This window comes from Bombina bombina, chromosome 1 (genome assembly GCF_027579735.1).
Source record: "Bombina bombina isolate aBomBom1 chromosome 1, aBomBom1.pri, whole genome shotgun sequence".
Taxonomy (NCBI): Eukaryota; Metazoa; Chordata; class Amphibia; order Anura; family Bombinatoridae; genus Bombina; species Bombina bombina.
Window position 1 is genome coordinate 1368071823 of NC_069499.1, and position 25732 is coordinate 1368097554.

The following is a 25732-nucleotide window of genomic DNA, read 5'->3' on the forward strand; positions in this document are numbered from 1 at the left end:
AGAATCTACTATTGGAATCCTGCTGCCTGATGTCGGTTCTACCAAAGCTAAGTGCATTTGTTGTAAACTTGTGGTAACTGTTCCTCCGGCTGTAGTTTGTGATAGTTGTCATGACAAACTTTTACATGCAGAAAATATTTCCATTAGTAGTAATCCATTACCTGTTGTTATTCCTTCAACATCTAATGCTCAGGATATTCCTGTTAATGTGAGAGAATTTGTTTCTAATTCTATTCAGAAGGCTTTGTCAGTCATACCACCTTCTAATAAATGTAAAAGGTCTTTTAAAACTTCTCATAAAATTGATGAATTTTTAAATGACCGACAACATTCTAATTTATCTATCTCTGATGAGGATCTATCTGGTTCAGAAGATTCTGCCTCAGATATTGATACTGACAAATCTTCATACTTAATTAAAATGGAGTATATTCGTTCCTTATTGAAAGAGGTGTTGATTGCATTAGATATGGAGGAGACTAGTCCTCTTGATATTAAAACTAGTAAATGTTTAAATTCAGTTTTTAAACCTCATGTAGTTATTCCAGAGGTTTTTCCAGTTCCTGATGCTATTTCAGATGTAATTTCTAGGGAATGGAATAGACTGGGTACCTCTTTTACTCCAACGTTTAAGAAACTGTACCCTTTGCCGTCTGATAGATTTTTATTTCAACCGGTGACTGCAGTTGCCGCGGTTGCCGGAGCAGCTACCTACTGGTGTGACTCTTTATCGGAACTCATTGAGGTGGAGTATCCTCTCGAGGATATTCAAGACAGAATTAAAGCTCCAAGAATCTTTACGAAGGTTCTGGGGGCTCTTCTAGCCATTGCCAGAACTCAGGGTATTGCAGTAGCCCCATACTTGGACGATATTCCATCCTTTCGTCTTGCGGAAGAATTCTTGGAGTTCCTTCTCAGTCTTCTTCGATCACATGGATGGAAGATAAACTTGGAAAAGAATTCTCTTATCCCAAGTACCTGGGTGGGATTCCTGGGTACTATAATAGACTCCATATCCATGAGGATATTTCTAACAGACCAGAGACGTTGCAAGCTAACTTCAGCATGTCTTGCCCTCTGGACCTCCTTGAACCCCTCTGTGGCTCAGTGTATGGAGGTGATTGTTCTCATGGTGTCCTGCATGGACATCATTCCTTTTGCCAGGTTCCGTCTCAGACCTTTACAACTGTGCATGCTGAGGCAGTGGAACGGCGATCATTCAGATCTGTCTCAACAGATTGTATTAGACAGCCGGTCGAGAGAATCGCTCTCTTGGTGGCTCTGTCAAGATCATCTGTCCCGAGGGACAGGCTTCTTAAAGTGAAAGTAAAGTTACCTGGTTTGCGATCCTCAGTAGCAGTCTTTGGGCATAAATAATATGACTTTCATTCGCCGTTTTTTTTTTTTTTTTAAATTTAGCTGGAATCAAAGTTATCGCCTTAATTACAAAACTTTTTAGACTATCCAAATTCAACCCGTAATTTTTTTTTCTCCTGTTAAGTTTAGTCAGTCCACGGGTCATCATTACTTCTGGGATATTAACTCCTCCCCAACAGGAAGTGCAAGAGGATCACCCAAGCAGAGCTGCTATATAGCTCCTCCCCTCTACGTCACACCCAGTCATTCTCTTGCACCCAACTAATAGATAGGATGTGTGAGAGGACTGTGGTGATTATACTTAGTTTTTATATCTTCAATCAAAAGTTTGTTATTTTAAAACAGCACCGGAGTGTGTTGTTCCTTCTCAGGTAGAATTTGAAGAAGAATCTACCTGAGTTTTTGGATGATTTTAGCCGGCGTAGCTAAAATTCATTTTGCTGTTCTCGGCCATTCTGAGGAGTGAGGTAAACTTCAGATCAGGGGACAGCGGGCAGGTTCACCTGCAAAGAGGTATGTTGCAGTATATTATTTTCTGAGGAATGGAATTGACTGAGAAAATACTGCCAATACCGATATAATGTAAGTTCAGCCTTAAATGCAGTAGTAGCAACTGGTATCAGGCTGTTTATGTATATATGTGTACACTTCAGTATTCTGGGGAATGGCACTTCTCTGGGTAATACTATATGCATATAATTTTTAGCCTAACTTGCAGTGGGAACGTCTAGCAACAGGCTGTTTAATGACATTTCATGTTATTTGATTTTAAACGTTTTTGCTGGCATGCTAAATTGTTTAATTATCTGAGGTACTGGGTGAAAAATTGTTTTTGGGCACTGTTTTTCCACTTGGCTGTCGTTTATTTTAATTTAAGACAGTTTACTGAACTTCCCTCACTGCTGTGGGTGAGGGGCCTATTTTGGCGCTTTTGCTACGCATCAAAAATTCAGTCAAAAGTCTTTTTCTCTTCCTGCATGATCCGGATCGTCTCTACAGAGCTGAAGGGTCTTCAAAAATTATTTTGAGGGAGGTAATCACTCACAGCAGACCTGTGAGATTGTGTTTTGACTGTGATAAAAAACGTTTATATTTTGTACATTTTTTTCTGCTATTTAAGGGTTAGTTATCCATTGCTAATGGGGGCAATCCGTTGCTAAATTTATGCCTTTACCGGGAAAAATCTGATTGTTATAATTTTTCCGGTTCCTTATTATTAAACTGTCATAACTTTTTTCTGTGCTTCTTAAAGGCACAGTGCGTTTTCCATATTACTTGTAATTTGAGTGAAAAGTATTTCCAAGCTTGCTAGTTTAATTGCTAGTTTGTTAAACATGTCTGACTCAGAGGAATATCTCTGTGCTATATGTGCAAAAGCCAAGGTGGAGCCCAATAGAAATTTATGTACTAATTGCATTGATGCTACTTTGAATAAGAGTCATTCTGTACAAATTGAACATCATTCACCAAACAACGAGGGGGAAGTTATGCCGACTAACTTGCCTCACGTGTCAGTACCTGCATCTCCCGCTCGGGAGGTGCGTGATATTGTAACGCCGAGTACTTCAGGGCGGCCGTTACAAATCACACTACAGGACATGGCTAATGTTATGACTGAAGTTTTGTCTAAATTACCAGAACTTAGAGGTAAGCGAGATCACTCTGGGGTGAGAACAGAGTGCGCTGATAATATTAGGGCCATGTCAGATACTGCGTCACAATTGGCAGAGCATGAGGACGGAGAGCTTCATTCTGCGGGTGACGGATCTGATCCAAATAAACTGGATTCAGACATTTAAAATTTTAAGTTTAAGCTGGAAAACCTCCGTGTATTACTAGGGGAGGTCTTAGCGGCTCTGAATGATTGTAACACAGTTGCAATACCAGAGAAAATGTGTAGGTTGGATAAATATTTTGCGGTACCGTCGAGTACTGACGTTTTTCCAATACCTAAGAGACTTACTGAAATTGTTACTAAGGAGTGGGATAGACCCGGTGTACCTTTCTCACCCCCTCCTATATTCAGAAAGATGTTTCCAATAGACGCCACCACACGGGACTTATGGCAAACGGTCCCTAAGGTGGAGGGAGCAGTTTCTACTTTAGCTAAGCGTACCACTATCCCGGTGGAGGATAGCTGCGCCTTTTCAGATCCAATGGATAAAAAGTTAGACGGTTACCTTAAGAAAATGTTTGTTCAACAAGGTTTTATATTGCAACCCCTTGCATGCATTGCGCCTGTCACGGCTGCAGCAGCATTTTGGTTTGAGTCTCTGGAAGAGACCCTTGAATCAGCTCCATTAGATGAGATTACACACAAGCTTAAAACCCTTAAGCTAGCTAATTCATTTATTTCTGATGCCGTAGTACACTTAACTAAACTTACCGCTAAGAATTCCGGATTCGCCATTCAGGCACGCAGAGCGCTGTGGCTAAAATCCTGGTCAGCTGATGTTACTTCTAAATCTAAATTACTTAACATACCTTTCAAAGGGCAGACCTTATTCGGCCCGGTTTGAAGGAAATTATCGCTGACATTACAGGAGGTAAAGGCCATGCCCTGCCTCAAGACAGAGCCAAACCTAGGGCTAGACAGTCTAATTTTCGTGCCTTTCGTAACTTCAAGGCAGGAGCAGCATCAACTTCCTCTGCACCAAAACAGGAAGGAGCTGTTGCTCGATACAGACAAGGCTGGAAACCTAACCAGTCCTGGAACAAGGGCAAGCAGGCCAGAAAACCTGCTGCTGCCCCTAAGACAGCATGAAGTGAGGGCCCCCGATCCGGGAACGGATCTAGTGGGGGGCAGACTCTCTCTCTTCGCCCAGGCTTGGGCAAGAGATGTCCAGGATCCCTGGGCGTTAGAGATCATATCTCAGGGATATCTTCTGGACTTCAAAGCCTCTCCCCCAAAAGGGAGATTTCATCTTTCAAGGTTGTCAACAAACCAGATAAAGAAAGAGGCGTTTCTACGCTGTGTACAAGATCTTTTACTAATGGGAGTGATCCATCCGGTTCCGCGGTCGGAACACGGACAAGGGTTTTACTCAAATCTGTTTGTGGTTCCCAAGAAAGAAGGAACCTTCAGACCAATCTTGGATTTAAAGATCCTAAACAAATTCCTAAGAGTTCCATCGTTCAAAATGGAAACTATTCGGACAATCTTACCCATGATCCAAAAGGGTCAGTACATGACCACAGTGGATTTAAAGGATGCCTACCTGCACATACCGATTCACAAAAATCATTACCGGTATCTAAGGTTTGCCTTCCTAGACAGGCATTACCAGTTTGTAGCTCTTCCATTCGGGTTGGCTACGGCTCCAAGAATCTTCACAAAGGTTCTGGGCTCTCTTCTGGCGGTGCTAAGACCGCGAGGAATTTCGGTGGCCCCGTATCTAGACGACATTCTGATACAAGCGTCAAGCTTTCAAACTGCCAGGTCTCATACAGAGTTAGTACTGGCATTTCTAAGGTCGCATGGGTGGAAGGTGAACGTAGAGAAGAGTTCTCTCTTACCACTCACAAGGGTTCCCTTCATGGGGACTCTTATAGATTCTGTAGAAATGAAGATTTACCTGACAGAAGACAGGTTAACAAAGCTTCAAAATGCTTGCCGTGTCCTTCATTCCATTCAACACCCGTCAGTGGCTCAATGCATGGAGGTAATCGGCTTAATGGTAGCGGCAATGGACATAGTACCCTTTGCACGCCTACATCTCAGACCGCTGCAATTGTGCATGCTAAGTCAGTGGAATGGGGATTACTCAGATTTGTCCCCTACTCTGAATCTGGATCAAGAGACCAGAAATTCTCTTCTATGGTGGCTTTCTCGGCCACATCTGTCCAGGGGGATGCCATTCAGCAGACCAGATTGGACAATTGTAACAACAGACGCCAGCCTACTAGGTTGGGGCGCTGTCTGGAGTTCCCTGAAGGCTCAGGGTTCATGGACTCAGGAGGAGAGTCTCCTTCCAATAAACATTCTGGAATTGAGAGCAGTTCTCAATGCCCTTCTGGCTTGGCCTCAGTTAACAACTCGGGGGTTCATCAGGTTTCAGTCGGACAACATCACGACTGTAGCTTACATCAACCATCAAGGAGGGACAAGAAGCTCCCTAGCGATGATGGAAGTATCAAAGATAATTCGCTGGGCAGAGTCTCACTCTTGCCACCTGTCAGCGATCCACATTCCTGGAGTGGAAAACTGGGAGGCGGATTTCCTAAGTCGTCAGACTTTTCATCCGGGGGAGTGGGAACTTCATCCGGAGATCTTTGCCCAAATACTTTGACTTTGGGGCAAACCAGAGATAGATCTCATGGCGTCTCGCCAGAACGCCAAGCTTCCTTGTTACGGGTCCAGGTCCAGGGACCCGGGAGCAGTCCTGGTAGATGCTTTGAAAGCACCTTGGACCTTCGGGATGGCCTATGTGTTTCCACCCTTCCCGATGCTTCCTTGATTGATTGCCAGGATCAAACAGGAGAGAGCATTGGTGATTCTGATAGCGCCTGCGTGGCCACGCAGGACCTGGTATGCAGATCTAGTGGACATGTCATCCTGTCCACCTTGGTCTCTGCCTCTGAGACAGGACCTTCTAATTCAGGGTCCTTTCAAACATCAAAATCTAATTTCTCTGAAGCTGACTGCTTGGAAATTGAACGCTTGATTTTATCAAAGCGTGGTTTTTCGGAGTCAGTTATTGATACCTTAATACAGGCTAGGAAGCCTGTTACCAGAAAGATTTACCATAAAATATGGCGTAAATCCAAGAGTTACTCATGGAGTAAGGTTAGGATTCCTAGGATATTGTCTTTTCTACAAGAAGGTTTAGAAAAGGGTTTATCTGCTAGTTCCTTAAAGGGACAGATCTCAGCTCTGTCCATTCTTTTACACAAGCGTCTGTCAGAAGTTCCAGACGTTCAGGCTTTTTGCCAGGCTTTGGCCAGGATTAAGCCTGTGTTTAAAACTGTTGCTCCACCATGGAGCTTAAATTTAGTTCTTAACGTTTTACAGGGTGTTCCGTTTGAACCCCTTCATTCCATTGATATCAAGCTGTTATCTTGGAAAGTTCTGTTTTTAATGGCTATTTCCTCGGCTCGTAGAGTCTCTGAGTTATCAGCCTTACATTGTGATTCTCCGTATCTGATTTTTCATTCAGATAAGGTAGTTCTGCGTACTAAACCTGGGTTCTTACCTAAGGTTGTCACTAACAAGAATATCAATCAAGAGATTGTTGTGCCATCATTGTGTCCTAATCCTTCTTCAAAGAAGGAACGACTTCTGCACAATCTAGATGTAGTCCGTGCCCTGAAATTTTATTTACAGGCAACTAAAGATTTTCGCCAAACTTCTTCCCTGTTTGTCGTTTATTCTGGACAGAGGAGAGGTCAAAAAGCTTCTGCTACCTCTCTCTCTTTTTGGCTTCGTAGCATAATACGTTTAGCCTATGAGACTGCTGGACAGCAGCCTCCTGAAAGAATTACAGCTCATTCTACTAGAGAAAGCGGAGTGTTGAATGAGGCATCTGTTGAACAGATTTGCAAGGCTGCAACTTGGTCTTCTCTTCATACTTTTTTTTTACAAATTTGACACTTTTGCTTCTTCGGAGGCTGTTTTTGGGAGAAAGGTTCTTCAGGCAGTGGTCCCTTCCGTATAAAGATCCTGCCTGTCCCTCCCGTCATCCGTGTACTTTAGCTTTGGTATTGGTATCCCAGAAGTAATGATGACCCGTGGACTGACTACACTTAACAGGAGAAAACATAATTTATGCTTACCTGATAAATTCCTTTCTCCTGTAGTGTAGTCAGTCCACGGCCCGCCCTGTTTGTTATGGCAGGTCTAAATTTTTAAATTATACTCCAGTCACCACTGCACCCTATAGTTTCTCCTTTCTCGTTTGGTTCTCGGTCGAATGACTGGGTGTGACGTAGAGGGGAGGAGCTATATAGCAGCTCTGCTTGGGTGATCCTCTTGCACTTCCTGTTGGGGAGGAGTTAATATCCCAGAAGTAATGATGACCCGTGGACTGACTACACTACAGGAGAAAGGAATTTATCAGGTAAGCATAAATTATGTTTTTTTCACTCCGGGTCACGTTTTTTCAACAGCCAATTGAAAATCTGGCCAGTAGGCGGCCGTGAAACCACGTCAACCGCCTACTTTATTAATCTATGCATGCACAAATGTTTGGCCAGACACTAATATATCAGGAGTGTGCTCCTGTTTCTCTGGGAACAAACAGTTGCGCTGAGAAGCGCATGCGCAGTAGACGGAGCCGTACAAGATTTGCACATGCGCAATACAAGGCCATACACTAAGATATCAGGAGCGTGCTCCCATTTATCTGGGCACAAACAGTTTTGTCAAGAAGCGCATGCGCAGTAGATGGAGCCGTACCGGATTAGCGATCTTAATATACTAAGGTAGTAGAAAAAATTAATGTGTTCGAAAGGGACCAACTTTACTTTCACTTTAAGACCATCCTGGGAGATTTTGACTACGGACGCAAGCCTATCCTGATGGGGAGCTGTTTGGGGTGCCAGGAAGGCTCAGGGGTTGTGGACTCAGGAGTCCTCCTCCCTCCCGATCAATATTTTGGAACTACGGGCAGTCTTCAAGGCCTTGAAGACTTGGCCACTTCTGGGTTCGTCTCAGTTTATCAGATTCCAATCAGACGATATAACCTCATGGCTTACTTCAAACATCAAGGGGGGACAAGAAGTTCCTTGGCAATGATGGAAGTATCTCAGATTCTGGAGTGGGCGGAGGCCCACAGCTGTTCGCTGTCAGTGATCCACATTCCTGGTATGGACAACTGGGAGACGGATTATCTTAGCAGGCAATCCTTCCATCCAGGTGAATGGTCTCTCCACCCCGAGGTGTTTGCAGAGATATGCAGCAAGTGGGGGACACCGGAGATAAATCTCATGGCGTCCGTCTCAATACCAAGCTACCCAGGTACGGGTCGAGGTCAAGGGATCTCCAATGGGATCTAATAGACGCACTAGCAGTGCCCTGGAGGTTCAAACTAGTATATCTTTTTCCTCCATTACCACTTTTTCTTCGAGTGGTGGCCCGAATCAAGCAGGAGCGGGTATCAGTAAACCTGATTGCTCCATCGTGGCCGTGAAGGACGTGGTTCGCGAATCTTGTGGGTATGTCCTAATCTCCTCTGTGGATGTTACCTTGTCGCAGAGACCTGCTGATATAAGGTCCATTTGTTCATCAAAATCTATATTCTCTGAGGCTGACTGCATGGAGATTGAGCGCTTAGACTTAGCCAAGAGAGGTCTCTCTGAGAGTGTCATTTATTTTCTTTTTCAAGCTTGTAAACCAGTTACTCGGCCTATCTACCACAAGGTGTGGAGGACCTACTTTATTCTGGTGTGAAAAGCATGTTTTTTCCTGGCATAGAGTTAAGGTTGTCAGGATCTTATCTTTTCTCCAGGATGGGCTGGAGAAGGGCCTTTATGCTAGTTCCCTGAGGGGACAGATTTCGACTCTGTCGGTTTTATTGAACAAGAGACTGGCTGAGCTTCCAGGCGTGCGGTCCTTTGTTAAGGCCCTGATTAGGATCAGACCTGTGTTTAGATCTGGGTCTTCTCCTTGGAGCCTAAATCTTGTTCTATGTGTTTTGTAACAGGTTCCGTTTAAGCCTCTACTTTCTGTTGACATTCAATTGTCATCTTGGAATGTTTTCTTTTTATTGGCTATTGCCTCTGCGCGCAGTATTTCTGAGATCTCTGCTTTGCAATGTAAACCCCCTTATCTGATTCTTTATGCAAATAAAGCAGTTTTACATACTAATTTAGGTTTTCTTCCTAAGGTTGTTTTAGATCGCAACATCAACCAAGAGATTGTGGTTCATTCCTTGTGTCCTAATCCTTCTTCATCGAAGGAACGCTTACTTCACAATTTGGATGGGGTTTGTGCCTTGAAGTTCTATCTTCAGGCTACTAAGGAGTTTAGACAATCTTTTTTTTGTTGTCTATTCGGGGAAGCGTAAGGGGCAGAAGGCTACTTAGACTTCCCTATCTTTTTGGTTAAGGAGTGTCATTCGCTTAGCTTACGATACAGCGGGACATCGTCCTACTGAGAGGATAACTGCTCATTCCACTAGAGCAGTGACTTCCTCTTGGGCCTTTAAGAACAAGGCCTCTATGGATCAGATTTGTAAGGCGGCTACCTGGTCCTCCTTACATACTTTTTCAAAATTTTACAAGTTTGATGTTTTTGCTACGGCTGAAGCAGCTTTTGGTAGAAAAGTTTGGCAGGCTGTGGTGCCCTTAGAATAGGGTCCGCCTCTTTCTTTTTGTTCCCTCCCGTTATTCATTCAGTGTCCTCTGGAGCTTGGGTATAGTTTTCCTAACAATAAGGAATGAAGCCGTGGGTTCTCCCTATCTTAGGAAGGAAAACATAATTTCTTTCATGTAAGTGGCAAGAGTCCATGAGCTAGTGACGTATGGGATATACGTTCCTACCAGGAGGGGACAAAGTTTCCCAAACAAAATGCCTATAAATACACCTCCCACCACACACACCTTAGTTTTACAAACTTTGCCTCCTATGGAGGTGGTGAAGCAAAATGTGCTTGATTTTTTCTATGATAGGCGCTTTATAAGTATTTTGTAGCTTGATTCCTCTCAGAGTACAGTGTTTGTCAAAGGGATGTGAAGGGAGTATTGCCTGTTGATTTAGTGGTTTCACCCATGGGAAATCTTTTCAAAGGCTCTCTGTAATCGGTCGCAGGGATTCATCCCCTGCCTCCTTTTTCAGATCGACGTTATACTCCTATACCAATCCTGGATCTGAAATCTTTAAATTGTTTTGTAAGAGTACCAACTTTCAAGATGGTGATTATAAGGACTATTCTACCTTTTTTGTTTAGCAAAGTTATTTAATGTCCACTATAGACTTACAGGTCGCTTATTTATTTTTTTCGATTCATCCAGACCACTATTGTTTTGAGATTCTTTTTTCTAGACAAGCATACCAATTTGTTGCTTTTCCATTTGGCCTAGCAATAGCAACAAGATTGTTCTTGAAGGTTCTTGGCATTCTTTCTGTAATCAGAGTAAGGTATTGCAGTGTTTTTGGACGATGTCTTGGTACTAGTTCAGTTGTTTCTTTTAGCTGAATCTCACACGAAACAACTAATGCTGTTTCTTCAAGTATATGGTTGGAGGATCGATTAACCTAAGAGAGTCTTGATTTTTCAGCTAAGGTCACCTTCTTAGGTTTCCAAGATAGATTCAGTGTCCATGACTCTTTCTCTAACAGACAAGAGACTAATGAAATTGGTCTTAGCTTGTCTAAACCTTCTCTATAAATTCTCTTCAGTGATTATGTGCATGAAAGTTTTAGGTCTTATGATCGCTGCATCAGACGCAATCTCCTTTGCTCATTTTCATATGAAACCTCTACAGCTTTTGCGTGTTGCACCATTTGTGCAGGGATTATACTCGGTTATCACAGTTGATATACTTTAATCCCAACACTCCGCTTTCTCTGACTTGGTGGTTTAACCATCACTTTATTGTTTAAGAGGGCCTCCTTTGTTCGTCCTTCCTGGATTGTGATCACAACAGATGCAAGTTTTTCAGGTTGGAGGGCAGAGCTATCTGGGGATCTCTGACAGCACAAGGGGGTTGGAATTCTCAAAAGGTAAAGTTTCCAATCAATATTTAGAACTCTGTGCTATTTTTAGAGCTCTTCAGGTTTGGCCTCTATTTGAAGAGAGAACTTTTACTGTGTGTGATTGGCTAAACTGCAAGTCTGTCAAAAGAACTGAAATAAAGGGGCAGTTTGCAGAGGCTTAGATACAAGACAATCACAGAGATAAAAAATATATTATTATAAATGTGTTGGTTATGCAAAACTGGGGAAGGTGTAATAAAGGCATTATCTATCTTTTAAAACAATAAATATTCTGGTGTAGACTGTCCCTCTAAATCAATCTCTCCTCCTTGGAGTCTTAATTTGGTTTTGAAGGCTTTGCAGGCTCCTCCGTTTGAGCCTATGCATTCTTTGGACATTAAACTACTTTCTTGGAAACTGTTGTTCCTTTTTGGTCATCTCTTCTGCTAGAAGAGTTTCCAAATTATCTGCTCTTTCTTGTCAATCTCCTTTTTTGATTTTCCATCAGGATAAAGCAGTTTTCTTTCATGTAATTGGCAAGAGTCCATGAGCTAGTGACATATGGGATATACAATCCTACCAGGAGGGGAAAAGTTTCCCAAACCTCAAAATGCCTATAAATACACCCCTCACCACACCCACAATTCAGTTTTACAAACTTTGCCTCCTATGGAGGTGGTGAAGAAAGTTTGTGCTAAGTTTTCTACGTTGATATGCGCTTCTCAGCATTGTTGAAGCATGATTCCTCTCAGAGTACAGCGAATGTCAGAGGGACGTGAAGGGAGTATCGCTTATTAAATACGATGATTTCCCTAACGGGGGTCTATTTCATAGGTTCTCTGTTATCGGTCGTAGAGATTCATCTCCTACCTCCCTTTTCAGATCGACGATATACTCTCAATTTACCATTACCTCTACTAATAACTGTTTTAGTACTGGTTTGGCTATCTGCTATATGTGGATGGGTGTCTTTTGGTAAGTATGTTTTTTATTTCTTAAGACACCTCAGCTATGGTTGGGCATTTTATGCATTTATATAAAGTTCTAAATATATGTATTGTACTTATATTTGCCATGAGTCAGGTTCATGAATTTCCTTCTGCAGACTGTCAGTTTCATATTTGGGGAACATAAACATTTTTTTAAGAAATGTATTTCTTACCTGGGATTTAGTCTTTTTTTCAATTGACTACTTCTTGCAAATTTCGGGTGGTAATAAAATATTTTTCTTACCTTAAAATTTTCAATTGACTTTTTTCTTCTAAATTGCGGGCTGTTAGGCTCGCGGGTGCAGAAAATGCTACAATTTATTGCTTCATTTTTGGCGCGAGAATATCGTCATTTCCGGCGTCATAGTTGACGCCGGAAGTTTTCACGTGGTTGCGTCATTTTTGACGCATGTTTGTTGCAAACGTTTTTTTTCCACATTATTTCAGTCTCACTTTTTAGTTTCTTCTGGTTGCTAGAGGCTTGTTTTGTTTTGCATTTTTTCCCATTCCTGAAACTGTCATTTAAGGAATTTGATAATTTTGCTTTATATGTTGTTTATTACTATTACATATTGCAAGATGTCACTACCTGACCCTGGATCAGAATCTACTTCTGAAGACGCTGCCTGATGTTGGTTCTACCAAAGCTAAGTGCATTTGTTGTAAACTTTTGGTAACTGTTCACCCGGCTGTAGTTTGTGTTAGTTGTCATGATAAACTATCTAACGCGGATAATATTTCCATTAGTAATAATCCATTACCTGTTGTTGTTCCTTCAACATCTAATGTTCAGGATGTTCCTGTTAATGTAAGAGAATTTGTTTCTAATTCTATTCAGAAGGCTCTGTCTGTTATTCCTCCTTCTAGTAAACGTAAAAGGTCTTTTAAAACTTCTCATATTTCAGATGAATTTTTAAATGACCGCCATCATTCTGACTTATCTATCTCTGATGAGGATCTATCTGGTTCAGAAGATTCTGCCTCAGATATTGACACTGATAAATCTTCATATTTGCTTAAGATGGAGTTTATTCGTTCTTTACTTAATGAAGTGTTGATTGCATTAGATATGGAGGAGTCTAGTCCTCTTGATGTTAAAACTAATAAGCGTTTAAATTCAGTTTTTAAACCTCATGTAGTTATTCCAGAAGTTTTTCCAGTTCCTGATGCTATTTCAGAAGTAATTTCTAGGGAATGGAATAGTCTGGGTACTTCATTTACTCCTTCTCCAAGGTTTAAGAAATTGTACCCATTGCCATCTGATAGATTAGAGTTTTGGGAAAAAATCCCCAAAGTGGATGGGGCTATCTCTACTCTTGCTAAACGTACTACTATTCCTACGGCAGATAGTACTTCTTTTAAGGATCCTTTAGATAGGAAGCTTGAATCCTTTCTAAGGAAGGCTTATTCATTTTCAGGTAATCTTCTTAGACCTGCTATTTCTTTGGCTGATGTTGCTGCAGCTTCCACCTTCTGGTTGGAGGCTTTAGCGCAACAAGTGTCAGACCATAATGCTTATAGCATTGTTAAACTTCTTCAACATGCTAATAACTTTGTTTGTGATGCCATTTTTGATATCATTAGGATTGATGTCAAGTATATGTCTTTAGCTATTTTAACTAGAAGAGCTTTATGGCTTAAGTCTTGGAATGCAGATATTACTTCTAAGTCAACGTTGCTTTCTCTTTCTTTCCAAGGTAATAAATTATTTGGTTCTCAGTTGGATTCAATAATTTCAACTGTTACTGGGGGGAAGGGAGCCTTTTTGCCTCAGGACAAAAAATCTAAAGGTAAATATAGGGCTGCTAATCGTTTTTGTTCCTTTCGTCAGAATAAGGAACAGAAGCCTGACCCTTCCCCTAAAGGAACAGTTTCTGTTTGGAAACCTTCTCCAGTCTGGAATAAATCCAAGCCTTTTAGAAAGTCAAATCCGCATGAAGGTGCGGCCCTCATTCCAGCACAGCTGGTAGGGGGCAGGTTACGATTTTTCAAAGATGTTTGGACCAATTCGATTCAAAGTCTTTGGATTCAGAACATTGTTTCTCAAGGGTACAGAATAGGTTTCAAGGTAAGACCGCCTGTGAGAAGATTTTTCCTCTCACGCATTCCAGTAAACCCAGTAAAGGCTCAGGCGTTTCTGAAATGTGTTTCAGACCTGGAGTCGGCTGGGGTAATTGTGCCAGTTCCAGATCTGGAACGGGAAGGAGAATTCTTTCAGACCAGTTCTGGATCTAAAAATATTGAATCGTTATGCAAGGATACCAACATTTAAAATGGTGACTATAAGAACTAATCTGCCTTTTGTTCAGCTAGGGCATTATATGTCCACAATAGACTTACAGGATGCATATCTTCATATTCCAATTCATCCGGACCACTATCAGTTCCTGAGATTCTCTTTTCTAGACAAGCATTACCAGTATGTTGCTCTTCCTTTTGGCCTAGCAACAGCTCCAAGGATCTTTTCAAAGGTTCTCGGTGCCCTTCTCTCTGTAATCAGAGAACAGGGTATTGCGGTATTTCCTTATTTGGACGATATCTTGGTACTTGCTCAGTCTTTACATTCTGCAGAATCTCATATGAATCAACTTGTGGTGTATCTTCAAAGACATGTTTGGAGGATCAATTTACCAAAGAGTTCCTTGATTCCTCAGACAAGGGTAACCTTTTTGGGTTTCCAAATAGATTCAGTGTCCATGACTTTGTCTCTAACAGACAAAAGACGTCTGAAATTGGTTTCAGCTTGTCGAAACCTTCAGTCTCAATCATTCCCTTCGCTAGCTTTGTGGATGGAAATTCTAGGTCTCATGACTGCTGCATCGGACGCAATCCCTTTTGCTCGTTTTCACATGAGACCTCTCCAGCTTTGTATGCTGAACCAATGGTGCAGGGATTATACAAAGATATCACAATTAATATCCTTAAATCCCAATGTTCGATCTTCTCTGACTTAGTGGTTGGATCACCATCGTTTAATTCAAGGGGCCTCTTTTGTTCATCCAACCTGGACTGTGATCTCAACAGATGCGAGTCTTTCAGGTTGGGGAGCTGTATGGGGATCTCTGACAGCGCAGGGGGTTTGGGAATCTCAGGAGGCGAGATTACCAATCAACATTTTGGAACTCCGTGCGATTCTCAGAGCTCTTCAGTTCTGGCCTCTTCTGAAGAGAGAATCTTTTATTTGTTTTCAGACAGACAATGTCACAACCGTGGCGTATGTCAATCATCAAGGTGGGACTCACAGTCCTCAGGCTATTAAAGAAGTATCTAGGATACTTGTATGAGCGGAATCCAGCTCCTGTCTAATCTCTGCGGTTCACATCCCAGGTATAGACAATTGGGAAGCTGATTATCTCAGTCACCAGACGTTGCATCCGGGCGAATGGTCTCTTCACCCAGAGGTATTTCTTCAGATTGTTCAAATCTGGGGACTTCCAGAAATAGATCTGATGGCTTCTCATCTAAACAAGAATCTTCCCAGGTATCTGTCCAGATCCAGGGATCCTCAGGCGGAAGCGGTGGACGTGTTGTCACTTCCTTGGAATTATCAATCTGCTTATATCTTTCCGCCTCTAGTTCCAAAAGTTATTTCCAAAATCCTAATGGAGCGTTTGTTTGTACTGCTGGTGGCTCCAGCATGGCCACACAGGTTTTGGTATGCTTATCTCGTTCTGATGGCCAGTTGCCAACCTTGATCAGAATCTCAAATCATTAAATTTGAAGGTATGGAGATTGAACGCTTAATACTTAGTCATAGAGGTTTCTATGATTCAGTGATTAATACTATGTTACAGGCTCGTAAATCTGTGTCTAGAAAGATTTATTACCGAGTTTGGAAGTCTTACATTTCTTGGTGTTCTTCTTTTAGAATTCCTAGAATTTTACAGTTTCTTCAGGATGGTTTGGAAAAAGGTTTGTCTGCAAGTTCCTTGAAAGGTCAAATCTCTGCTCTTTCTGTTCTTTTTCACAGAAAGATTGCTAATCATCCTGATATTCATTGTTTTGTACAGGCTTTGGTTCGTATTAAGCCTGTCATTAAGTCAATCTCTCCTCCTTGGAGTCTTAATTTGGTTCTGAGGGCTTTACAGGCTCCTCCGTTTGAACCTATGCATTCTCTGGATATTAAATTACTTTCTTGGAAAGTTTTGTTCCTTTTGGCCATCTCTTCTGCTAGAAGAGTTTCTGAGTTATCTGCTCTTTCTTGTGAATCTCCTTTTCTGATTTTTCATCAGGATAATGCAGTGTTGCGGACTTAATTTAATTTTTTACCTAAAGTTGTGAATTCTAACAACATTAGTAGAGAAATTGTTGTCCCTTCATTGTGTCCTAATCCTAAGAATTCTCTGGAGAGATCTTTACATTCTTTGGAGGTAGTAAGAGCTTTGAAATATTATGTTGAAGCTACTAAAGATTTCAGAAAGACTTCTAGTCTATTTTTATCTTTTCTGGTTCTAGGAAAGGTCAGACGGCTTCTGCCATTTCTTTGGCGTCTTGGTTAAAGTCTTTGATTCATCACGCTTATGTAGAGTCGGGCAAATCTCCGCCTCAAAGGATTACGGCTCATTCTACTAGGTCAGTTTCTACTTCCTGGGCTTTTAGGAATGAAGCTTCTGTTGAACAGATTTGCAAAGCAGCAACTTGGTCTTCTTTGCATACTTTTACTAAATTCTACCATTTTGATGTTTTTTCTTCTTCTGAAGCAGTTTTTGGTAGAAAAGTACTTCGGGCAGCTGTTTCAGTTTAATTCTTCTGCTTATATTTTCAGTTTTTTTCATTATAAGATTAAAACTTTTTGATTTGGGTTGTGGATTATTTTTTCAGCGGAATTGGCTGTCTTTATTTTATCCCTCCCTCTCTAGTGACTCTTGCGTGGAAGTTCCACATCTTGGGTATTTGCTATCCCATACGTCACTAGCTCATGGACTCTTGCCAATTACATGAAAGAAAACATAATTTATGTAAGAACTTACCTGATAAATTCTTTTCTTTCAGATTGGCAAGAGTCCTTGAGGCCCACCCTTTTTGTGGTGGTTATGATTTTTTTGTATAAAGCACAATTATTCCAATTCCTTGTATGATGCTTTCGCTCCTTTCTTATCACCCCACTTCTTGGCTATTCGTTAAACTGAATTGTGGGTGTGATGAGGGGTGTATTTATAGGCATTTTGAGGTTTGGGAAACTTTGCCCCTCCTGGTAGGAATGTATATCCCATACGTCACTAGCTCATGGACTCTTGCCAATATGAAATAAATGAATTTATCAGGTAAGTTCTTACATGAATTATGTTTTTTTTGCATTAGGTTGTGAATTTTTAACATTAATGGAGAGATTATTGTTTCTTCTTTGTGTCCTATCCCTAGGAATACTCCTAAAGGGTCTTTACATTCTTTGAATGTGGTAAGAATTTTGCAATATTATGTTGAAACTACTTAGATTTCAGTAAGACTTCTAGCCTATTTGTTATTTTTTCTGGTTGCAGAAAAAGTCTGAAAGCTTCTGCCATTTCCTTGGCATCTTGGTTGGAGCTTTTGATTTTCAAAGCTTATTTGGAGGAGGCGCGGTATTCTCCTTAGCGTATTACAGCTTATTCTACTAGATCAGTCGCTATATCTTGGGTTTTCAAGAATGAAGCTTCAGTTGATCAAATTTGCATAGCAGCAGCTTGATCTTCTTTGTATATTTTTACTAAAATTTTACTTTTTTTATGTGTTTGCTTCTTCTGAAGCAGTCTATCGTAGGAAGGTTCTTCAGGCAGCTGTCTCAGTTTGTTTCTAGTGCCTATGATTTGAGTTTTTTATAATTTTTATGGAAAAATTTAATATTTGGGTTTAATTTTAATTTCTCCCTCTCTAGTGACTTCCACATCTTGGGTATTTTATCTCATAGGTCACTAGCTCATGGACTCTTGGCACTTACATGAAAATAAACATAATTTATGTAAGAATTTACCTGATAAATTCATTTCTTTCATAGTGGTAAGAGTCCATGAGACCCACCCTATTTTTGGTGGTTATGATTTTTTTTGTATAAAAGCACATTTTTTCCATTTCCTCTCTTTGTATGCTTTTTTACTCCTTTTTACACCTCACTACCTGGCTATAGGTTAAACTAAGTGTGGTGTGTGTGTGGTGGGAGGTGTATTTATAGGCATTTTGAGGTTTGGGAAACTTTGCCCCCTCCTGGTAGGAATGTATATCCCATATGTCACTAGCTCATGGACTCTTGCCACTATGAAAGAAATTAATTTATCAGATAAGTTCTTACATAAATTATGTTTTATGTTTACCAGATAAATTCCTTTCCTTCCGGATAGGGAGAGTCCACAGCCCCGCACATTTTTTTCTTGTCTATGGGCAGTCCCCTATTAATTATTTTATTCTTCTGGCACCATTTATACCATAATGTTTCTCCTACTTTTCCTTGTTCCTTTGGCAGAATGACTGGGGTAATGAGGAAGTGGGAGGGATATTTAAGCCTTTGGCTGTAGTCTCTTTGCCTCCTCCCGGTGGCCAGGTGTTGTATTTCCCAACAGTAAGGAATAAAGCCGTGGACTCTCCCTATACGGAAGGAAAGGAATTCATCTGGTAAGCATAAATTATGTTTTTGGTGTTTTTTCTGGGAAGCGTAAAGGTCAGAAGGCCACTTCTACTACCCTTTCCTTCTGGTTAAGAAGTATGGACATCAGCCTCCTTAGATAATTATAACTCATTCCACTAGGGCTGTCTCCTCTTCTTGGGCTTTCAAAAATGAAGCTTCTGTGGAACAGATTTGCAAGGCGGCAACATGGTCGCCTTTGCATACTTTTTCCAAATTCTACAAATTTGATACTTTTGCCTCGGCTTAGGCTTCTTTTGGGAGAAAGGGGTTCTTCAAGCGGTGGTGCCTTCTGTTTAGGTCCTCTTGGCTTTTTTTCCCTCCCTGTTCATTCGGTGTCCTCTAGCTTGCGTATTAGTTCCCACTAGTAATTGGAATGACGTCGTGGACTCTCCATGTCTTAGGAAAGAAAATAAAATGTATGCTTACCTGATAAATTTCTTTCTTTCCGGACATGGAGAGTCCACGACCCTGCCCTCTTTTTTACTTATAATTCGGCAGGTTTTTTTGAGTAAACCTCAGGCACCTTTTCACCCTTGTGTTTCTTTTTTTTCCATTTTCCTTCGGCTGAATGACTGGGGATTATGGGTAAGGGAAGTTACACTTAAAGGGACACTGAACCCAAATATTTTCTTTCGTGATTCAGATAGAGCATGAAATTTTAAGCAACTTTCTAATTTACTCCTATTCTCAAATTTTCTTCATTCTCTTGGTATCTTTATTTGAAATGCAAGAATGTAAGTTTAGATGCCGGGGCATTTTTGGTGAACAACCTGGGTTGTTCTTGCTGATTGGTGGATAAATTAATCTACCAATAAAAAAGTGCTGTCCACAGTACTGAACTAATAATAAGCTTAGATGCATTCTTTTTCAAATAAAGATAGCAAGAGAATGAAGAAAACTTGATAATAGTAAATTAGAAAGTTGCTTAAAATGTCATGCTCTATCTGAATCACAAAAGAAAAAAATTGGGTTCAGTGTCCCTTTAACGGCTTTGCTGGGGTGCTCTTTGCCTCCTCCTGCCAGGAGTTGAATATCCCACTAGTAATTGGAATGAAGTCGTGGACTCTCCATGCCCGGAAAGAAAGAAATTTATCAGGTAAGCATTAATTTTGTTATTAGGCAAGATATAAATTATGTTTTCATGATACAGATAGGGCATCCAATTTTAAATAACTTTACAATTTACTTTGTTCTCTTGGTATTCTTTGTTGAAAACTAAACCTAGGTAGGCTCATATGCTAATTTCTAAGCCCTTAAAAGCCTCCTCTTACCTCAGTGCATTTTGACAGTTTTTTCACAGCTAGACAGCGCTAGATCATGTGTGCCATATAGATAACATTGTGCTCACTCCTGTAGATTTATTTATGAGTCAGCACCGAATGTCTAAAATGCATGTTTGTCAAAAGCACTGAGATAAGTGGGCTGTCTGCAGAGGCTTAGAAACAAGGTAATCACAGAGGTAAAAGTGTATTATATAATAGTGTTGGTTATTATTGTAGTTTACATAGGGAGTGCTTATTCTTAAAGGGACATAAAAGTGCAAAAAGAAAATGCTCTAAAATCTTTGAGCTTTTTATGATTGTGCTATTGCTTGCATATAACCCTACAAATGTTTAAAGTCAGCTCTGGAACAGCAATGCACTACTGGGACCTAGCTGAACTTTCATGTTCAAGGTAGATTTTACCTGTAATTGTAGTAGAATTGTTCTAATGAATAGATCCATCCTATTTTTAAATATTTTTTCCACTAAATGCAAAACAAATAATAATTTATATTACATTTATAAAATGGTATTCAAGCTTTTTAGGGCTATTTTGTTCTGTAAAGGTATGTTATAATTATACTAGTGTACTATCCCTAATATTTTGCCTCTAATCACTATATATACACATTGCCTATACACATCTATATGCTGCAAATTTGAAGTATGTAAGAACCTTTTGTAAACTGTAATATTGTAAGTATATATCGCTGCACTGAGATTTGTTTCTAGTACATTCTGTATTGTGTTTATCTTTCGTGTTTTAATAAAAACAAAAAATATTTCTGATCATTGTTTGCTATTGGAGAAATATGAAATAATAATGTATTTATTTTTATGCTATACCTCGGTTTTATTCACTCCCTGTCTCTTTCTGCACAGCAGTTGATTCTCCACCTGGGTTCTCCAAGGAAATTACAACAGCCTTGTCCTGTGTTCCTGGGTTTGAAGTAGACCCATCACTAACCTTGGAGGAGGACTTTAATATTGAGCCACTCACTTTAGATGGTCTGCAGATGCTTACAGACCCATATGCCATTCTAACAGACTCACTAGTGGAAGATTCCTTTCGATCTGACCGCCTCCAGTGAAGATGGGCATGCTCCTGTATTAATGATTGCAAAAACAGTCAAAGAGGTCAATTTTTTAATTATGAAAAGTATAAGACTTCTGATAACACTTCTGCTCTAAGAAATATCCCTGCTGTGGAGGGTAATGAAGTGCATTTATCAAGGAGAGAGAAGGAAAAATTGATTTGATAAGTGTAATGATGTCATTTAATATTCGTATATTTGCCTATTTTGATGGTTAGATTCCTTCAGAGACAGAAATTAAGCAACTGCATTATGTTCATTTGGTGATACCAGCCTGCATTTATAGACGTGTCAATGGTTGTCTCGAAGACTCTGCCATGCATGTGGGAGTGCTGCATATAAAAACATAATTTTGCCCCACTAATAGTAAAGATTTCCTTTCATCATCAGTGGGCACCTAAATGACAATAAGGCTACTTGTAAAAAGAACTAATTTTTATTATATATATTGTTTTTGTAAAGAAGAGAAATTTTATTCTATTTACTTACATGGAAAGAAGAAAGGATTTTTTGAAATATTTTTTATTATGAGTGCATCGGAGTAAACAGAACACTTCATGTGAAAACCAGAGAGCATGTTGGGACATACCACACATGCCATTATATTTTGGCACTTATGTCAGGATCGCCGTTGCTGATCAATCTGCACTTTGTTCCTAATGACCTTTGCTCTGGTAGCAAGGTGTTAAATTTATATATACTTTTTAAATAAATTCATTAAGGTTTCAATTCATTTTATAACAAGTTATAGAATGCCACATGGAGTTACAACTACATTGTATAGTGAATTAAACATTTTAAAACATCAGCCACAAACATGCAATAATTAAGTTAGAAAAAAAAAGTGCAGTATCTCTTTGTAAAGGTAATAATGGCTCTAAAAAATACTAATTAATATGTTAATTGAAATTGAAAAAATAATTTAGAGTAATAGGCCGTGTTGGCGAGTTATGGGATAATGGGGAAAATAGATAGTAGTTTTGATATAGTAATGTAAAGCTGCGCTTACAAACCCATAAGCTAAGGTGTCCTTGGTGCCTTAAAATTGGGTCAGGCACATAAGCTAGTGCTGACTCCTAAAAAAAACTCCACTGGAGTGAGCACAATGTTTTCTATGACACGCCTGAACTAGCAGTATCTAACTGTCAAAAACTGACAAAATGCACTGAGATAAGAGGCAGTTCCAAGGCTCAGAAATTAGCATATGAGCCTACAAAGGTTTAGCTCTCCACATATAATACCAAGAAAGCAAAGCAAATTTGATTGTAAATTGGAAAGTTGTTTAACATTGCATGCCCTATTGGAATCATGAAAGTTTAATTTTGACTAGACTGTCTCTTTAAACTGTATCAGACCAGCAAGCACTTACATTGCAGTGACCTTACAAACACAGAGCGCAAATGGCAACACAAACAAACTTAGACAAAGCAAATGTGATCGCAACTTACAAAAGCTTCCTGTTCATTTTTTTCTGGGAGTGCTTGCTAGAGGGCCCTTCTCCTTTTGCTTCTCAGACGGCATCATGCTTGAAAGTGAAGTCCCCTGGCATGGCATAAAGAAAATAATGTAGTCGCAGATGTGAATTTGAAACAACTTTCCAATTTACTTTTATCATCAAATTTTCTTTGCTCTCTTGTTATTCTTTGTGGAAAGCTAAACCTAGGTAGGCTCATATGCTAATTTCTAAGTCGTTGAACTGCCTCTTATCTCAGTTTTTATTTTTACAGTTAAACACTGCTTGTTCATTTGTGTCATAATGATAACATTGTGCTCACTCCGTGGAGTTAATTATGAGTTAGTACTGATTGGCTAAAATGCATGTCTGTCAAAAGAACTGAGTTAAAGGGGCAGTCTGCAGAGGCTTAGATACAATGTAATCACAGAGGTAAAAAGTATATTAATATAACTGTTGGTTATGCAAATCTGGGAATGGGTAATAAAGGGATTATCTTTTTAACCAATAAAAAAATCTGGAGTAGACTGTCCCTTAAAGGGACACTCATTTTCATATAACTGCATGTAATAGACACTACTATAAAGAATAAGATGCACAGATACTGATATAAAAATCCAGTATAAAATGGTTTAAAAACATACTTAGAAGCTTTCAGTTTAGCTCTGTTGAAAAGGCATTTGGAAAGCCCACTGCAAGTGGGAAATAAGACACTCCCCCCCTCCCCCTTCTTTTGCATATGAAAAGACCCTTTACACAAACAGGAGCAAGCTGGAGAAGGTAGCTGACGGTATTCAAATAAAACTTTGGGGCTTGGTTAGGAGTCTGAAAATCAGAGCAATGTTATTTAAAAATAACCAAATTATACATTTAAAAAAAAAAAACTTTATGGGCTTTATAAATAGATCATCTACAAAACATTTATGCAAAGAAAAAATGAGTGTATAATGGCCCTTTAAGTCTGCCTGGGGACCTGGTAATGTTGCAAAACAATAAGTTAATGGTATATTAATATAGTGACTCACAAAAGTAATTATACAGTTTAGTAGTCTGTAATATGTGTGTACAATAAATGATAGGGAGCCTCAGAGTATATGTTTAAAAGGTGAAATTTGGAGCATAAATAAAGGGGTAATGAAACATGCCTTTATATAGAACCTTCTCACAAGTAAACACCAGATTACAAGTGGCGCATGCAAATTAGCTCATTGTTGAATTAGCATGGGTAATAGAAGTTGAAAGTAAAAGTTTGCATACAAGTGGAAGACTCCGGCGCATTAACTTCAGGACTTAGGATATTGCTACAGCGTTAACTACTCCTATGGAGCGCGTTAAAGAAAGCCTTTTTTTTTATTTATTGCTCACACACTAACCAGACACTGCACTAAAGCCGAAGGTGTGTTTGGAATACTTCACATTCCTATGTTCTTTGCTTAGAAGAAAATATTCTTTCTTTCCTAAGATATGGTGAGTCCACGGCTTGAGTAATTACTGTTGGGAATATCACTCCTGGCCAGCAGGAGGAGCCAAAGAGCACCACAGTTAAACTGCTAAGTATCATTCCCTTACCCACAACCCCCAGTCATTCTCTTTGCCTTCGGTGCATGGAGGAGGTGAAGTTTAGGTGTCTGAAGAAAATTTTTGATTTAATCTACAAGCAAGTTTTGGGGTATAGCCGTATTCCACGTCATTATTTGCAGTCGTTAGTGGTGGCTTTAAAGCAGTTAGGAACTTGTAAAGAGGTACTTAGTGAGTTTTCCTAACAATTGCTGCCCTAGTTTAGAAAGCCAGAGTTGGCTACTCAGTTCTTCACAGAGACATTTAAAAAAGAAATAAGTGTCCTCTCATACCGGACAGCGGAGCAGGTAAGTGCTGTTTCTTCCAGTTGGGGAGACCATGCACTTAACAAATTAAGGCATTACTTTTTTATTGGGACATAGATAATCCTGTTGTATGGGTTACACTGGGGCATGAAGCAGGCACTGTAGCATGTGTGAGACTAACTTTTAAAAAGAAAACGTAAATTGTTTTTATTAGGCTTTATTTTCTGACACATTTACTTGATAAAACAAAGTAAGGCTGAATTTTCTATTTCAGCAGCTTATTCATTTTAAACTGTCAGGTTTGAAATAACAGTTATTACTGGTACTCAGGAAGTAGTGCCTCTCTGTGTCACAGCAGTAATTTGACAGTTGCAAGGGTAGCACATAGCAAAAGCAACAGCCCAGGAAGCTAAGGTCCCAGGTTCAATCCCAAGGTGTGACAGAACCCCCTTTCTCAAGGACTTCTCAGAGGGTCACCAAGGCTTATATATTTTAGCTGGGGATCGTTCCTAATTTGGGATGGAATTAAAAGTGTATTTCTCTTGTTAAGTGTATCCAGTCCACGGATCATCCATTACTTGTGGGATATTCTCCTTCCCAACAGGAAGTTGCAAGAGGATCACCCACAGCAGAGCTGCTATATAGCTCCTCCCCTCACTGCCATATCCAGTCATTCTCTTGCAACTCTCAACAAAGATGGACGTAGTAAGAGGAGAGTGGTGTATTATAGTTAGTTTTTTAACTTCAATCAAAAGTTTGTTATTTTTCAATGGTACCGGAGTGTACTGTTTCATCTCAGGCAGCATTAGAAGAAGAATCTGCCTGTGATTTCTATGATCTTAGCAGAAGTAACTAAGATCCACTGCCGTTCTCACATTCTGAGGAGTGAAGTAACTTCAGAGGGGGAATGGCGTGCAGGTTTTCCTGTAATAAGGTATGTGCAGTTAACATATTTCTAGGGATGGAATTTGCTAGAAAAATGCTTCCGATACCGGATTAATGTAAGTTAAGCCTTAAATGCAGTGATAGCGACTGGTATCAGGCTTATTAACAGAGATACATACTCTTATAAAAGTGTAATATAAAACGTTTCCTGGCATGTTAATCGTTTTTATATATGTTTGGTGACAAAACTTATTGGGGCCTAGTTTTTTTCCACATGGCTGGCTTGATTTTTGCCTAGTAACAGGCTTTCCACTGTTGCAATATGAGTGGGAAGGGCCAATTTTAGTGCTTTTCTGTGCAGCTAAAAATACTGACAGACACATTCAGCTTCCCTCTGCATGATACAGGACATCTCTGAAGGGCTCAAAAGGCTTCAAAGTCGTGTTTGAGGAGGGTAACAATCACAGTAGACTGTGGCAGTTGTGACTGTGTTTAAAAAACGTTTTTGTCATTTATTCTGTTTTTGTTATTAAGGGGTTAATCATCCATTTGCAAGTGGGTGCAATGCTCTGCTGACTTGTTACATACACTGTAAAAATTTTGTTAGTGTAACTGCC

The 25732-nt window shown here is 40.0% G+C and overlaps 1 protein-coding gene across 6 annotated transcripts in view; it reads left to right on the forward strand.

Moving 5' to 3' along the window:
* The window catches only part of CRTC2 (CREB regulated transcription coactivator 2), a 377120-nt gene extending 355433 nt beyond the window's left edge, over window positions 1–21687 (forward strand). For 5 of the 6 annotated variants that reach the window (XM_053704097.1, XM_053704133.1, XM_053704124.1 and 2 more), the window contains one exon: window positions 20743–21687. In XM_053704097.1, the coding sequence (XP_053560072.1) occupies window positions 20743–20951 (209 nt within the window). In that variant the 3' untranslated portion in view covers window positions 20952–21687. The remainder of the gene's footprint in view (window positions 1–20742) is intronic. The other variant, XM_053704106.1, reaches the window with a different exon arrangement.
* Window positions 21688–25732: the final 4045 nt, after the last annotated feature.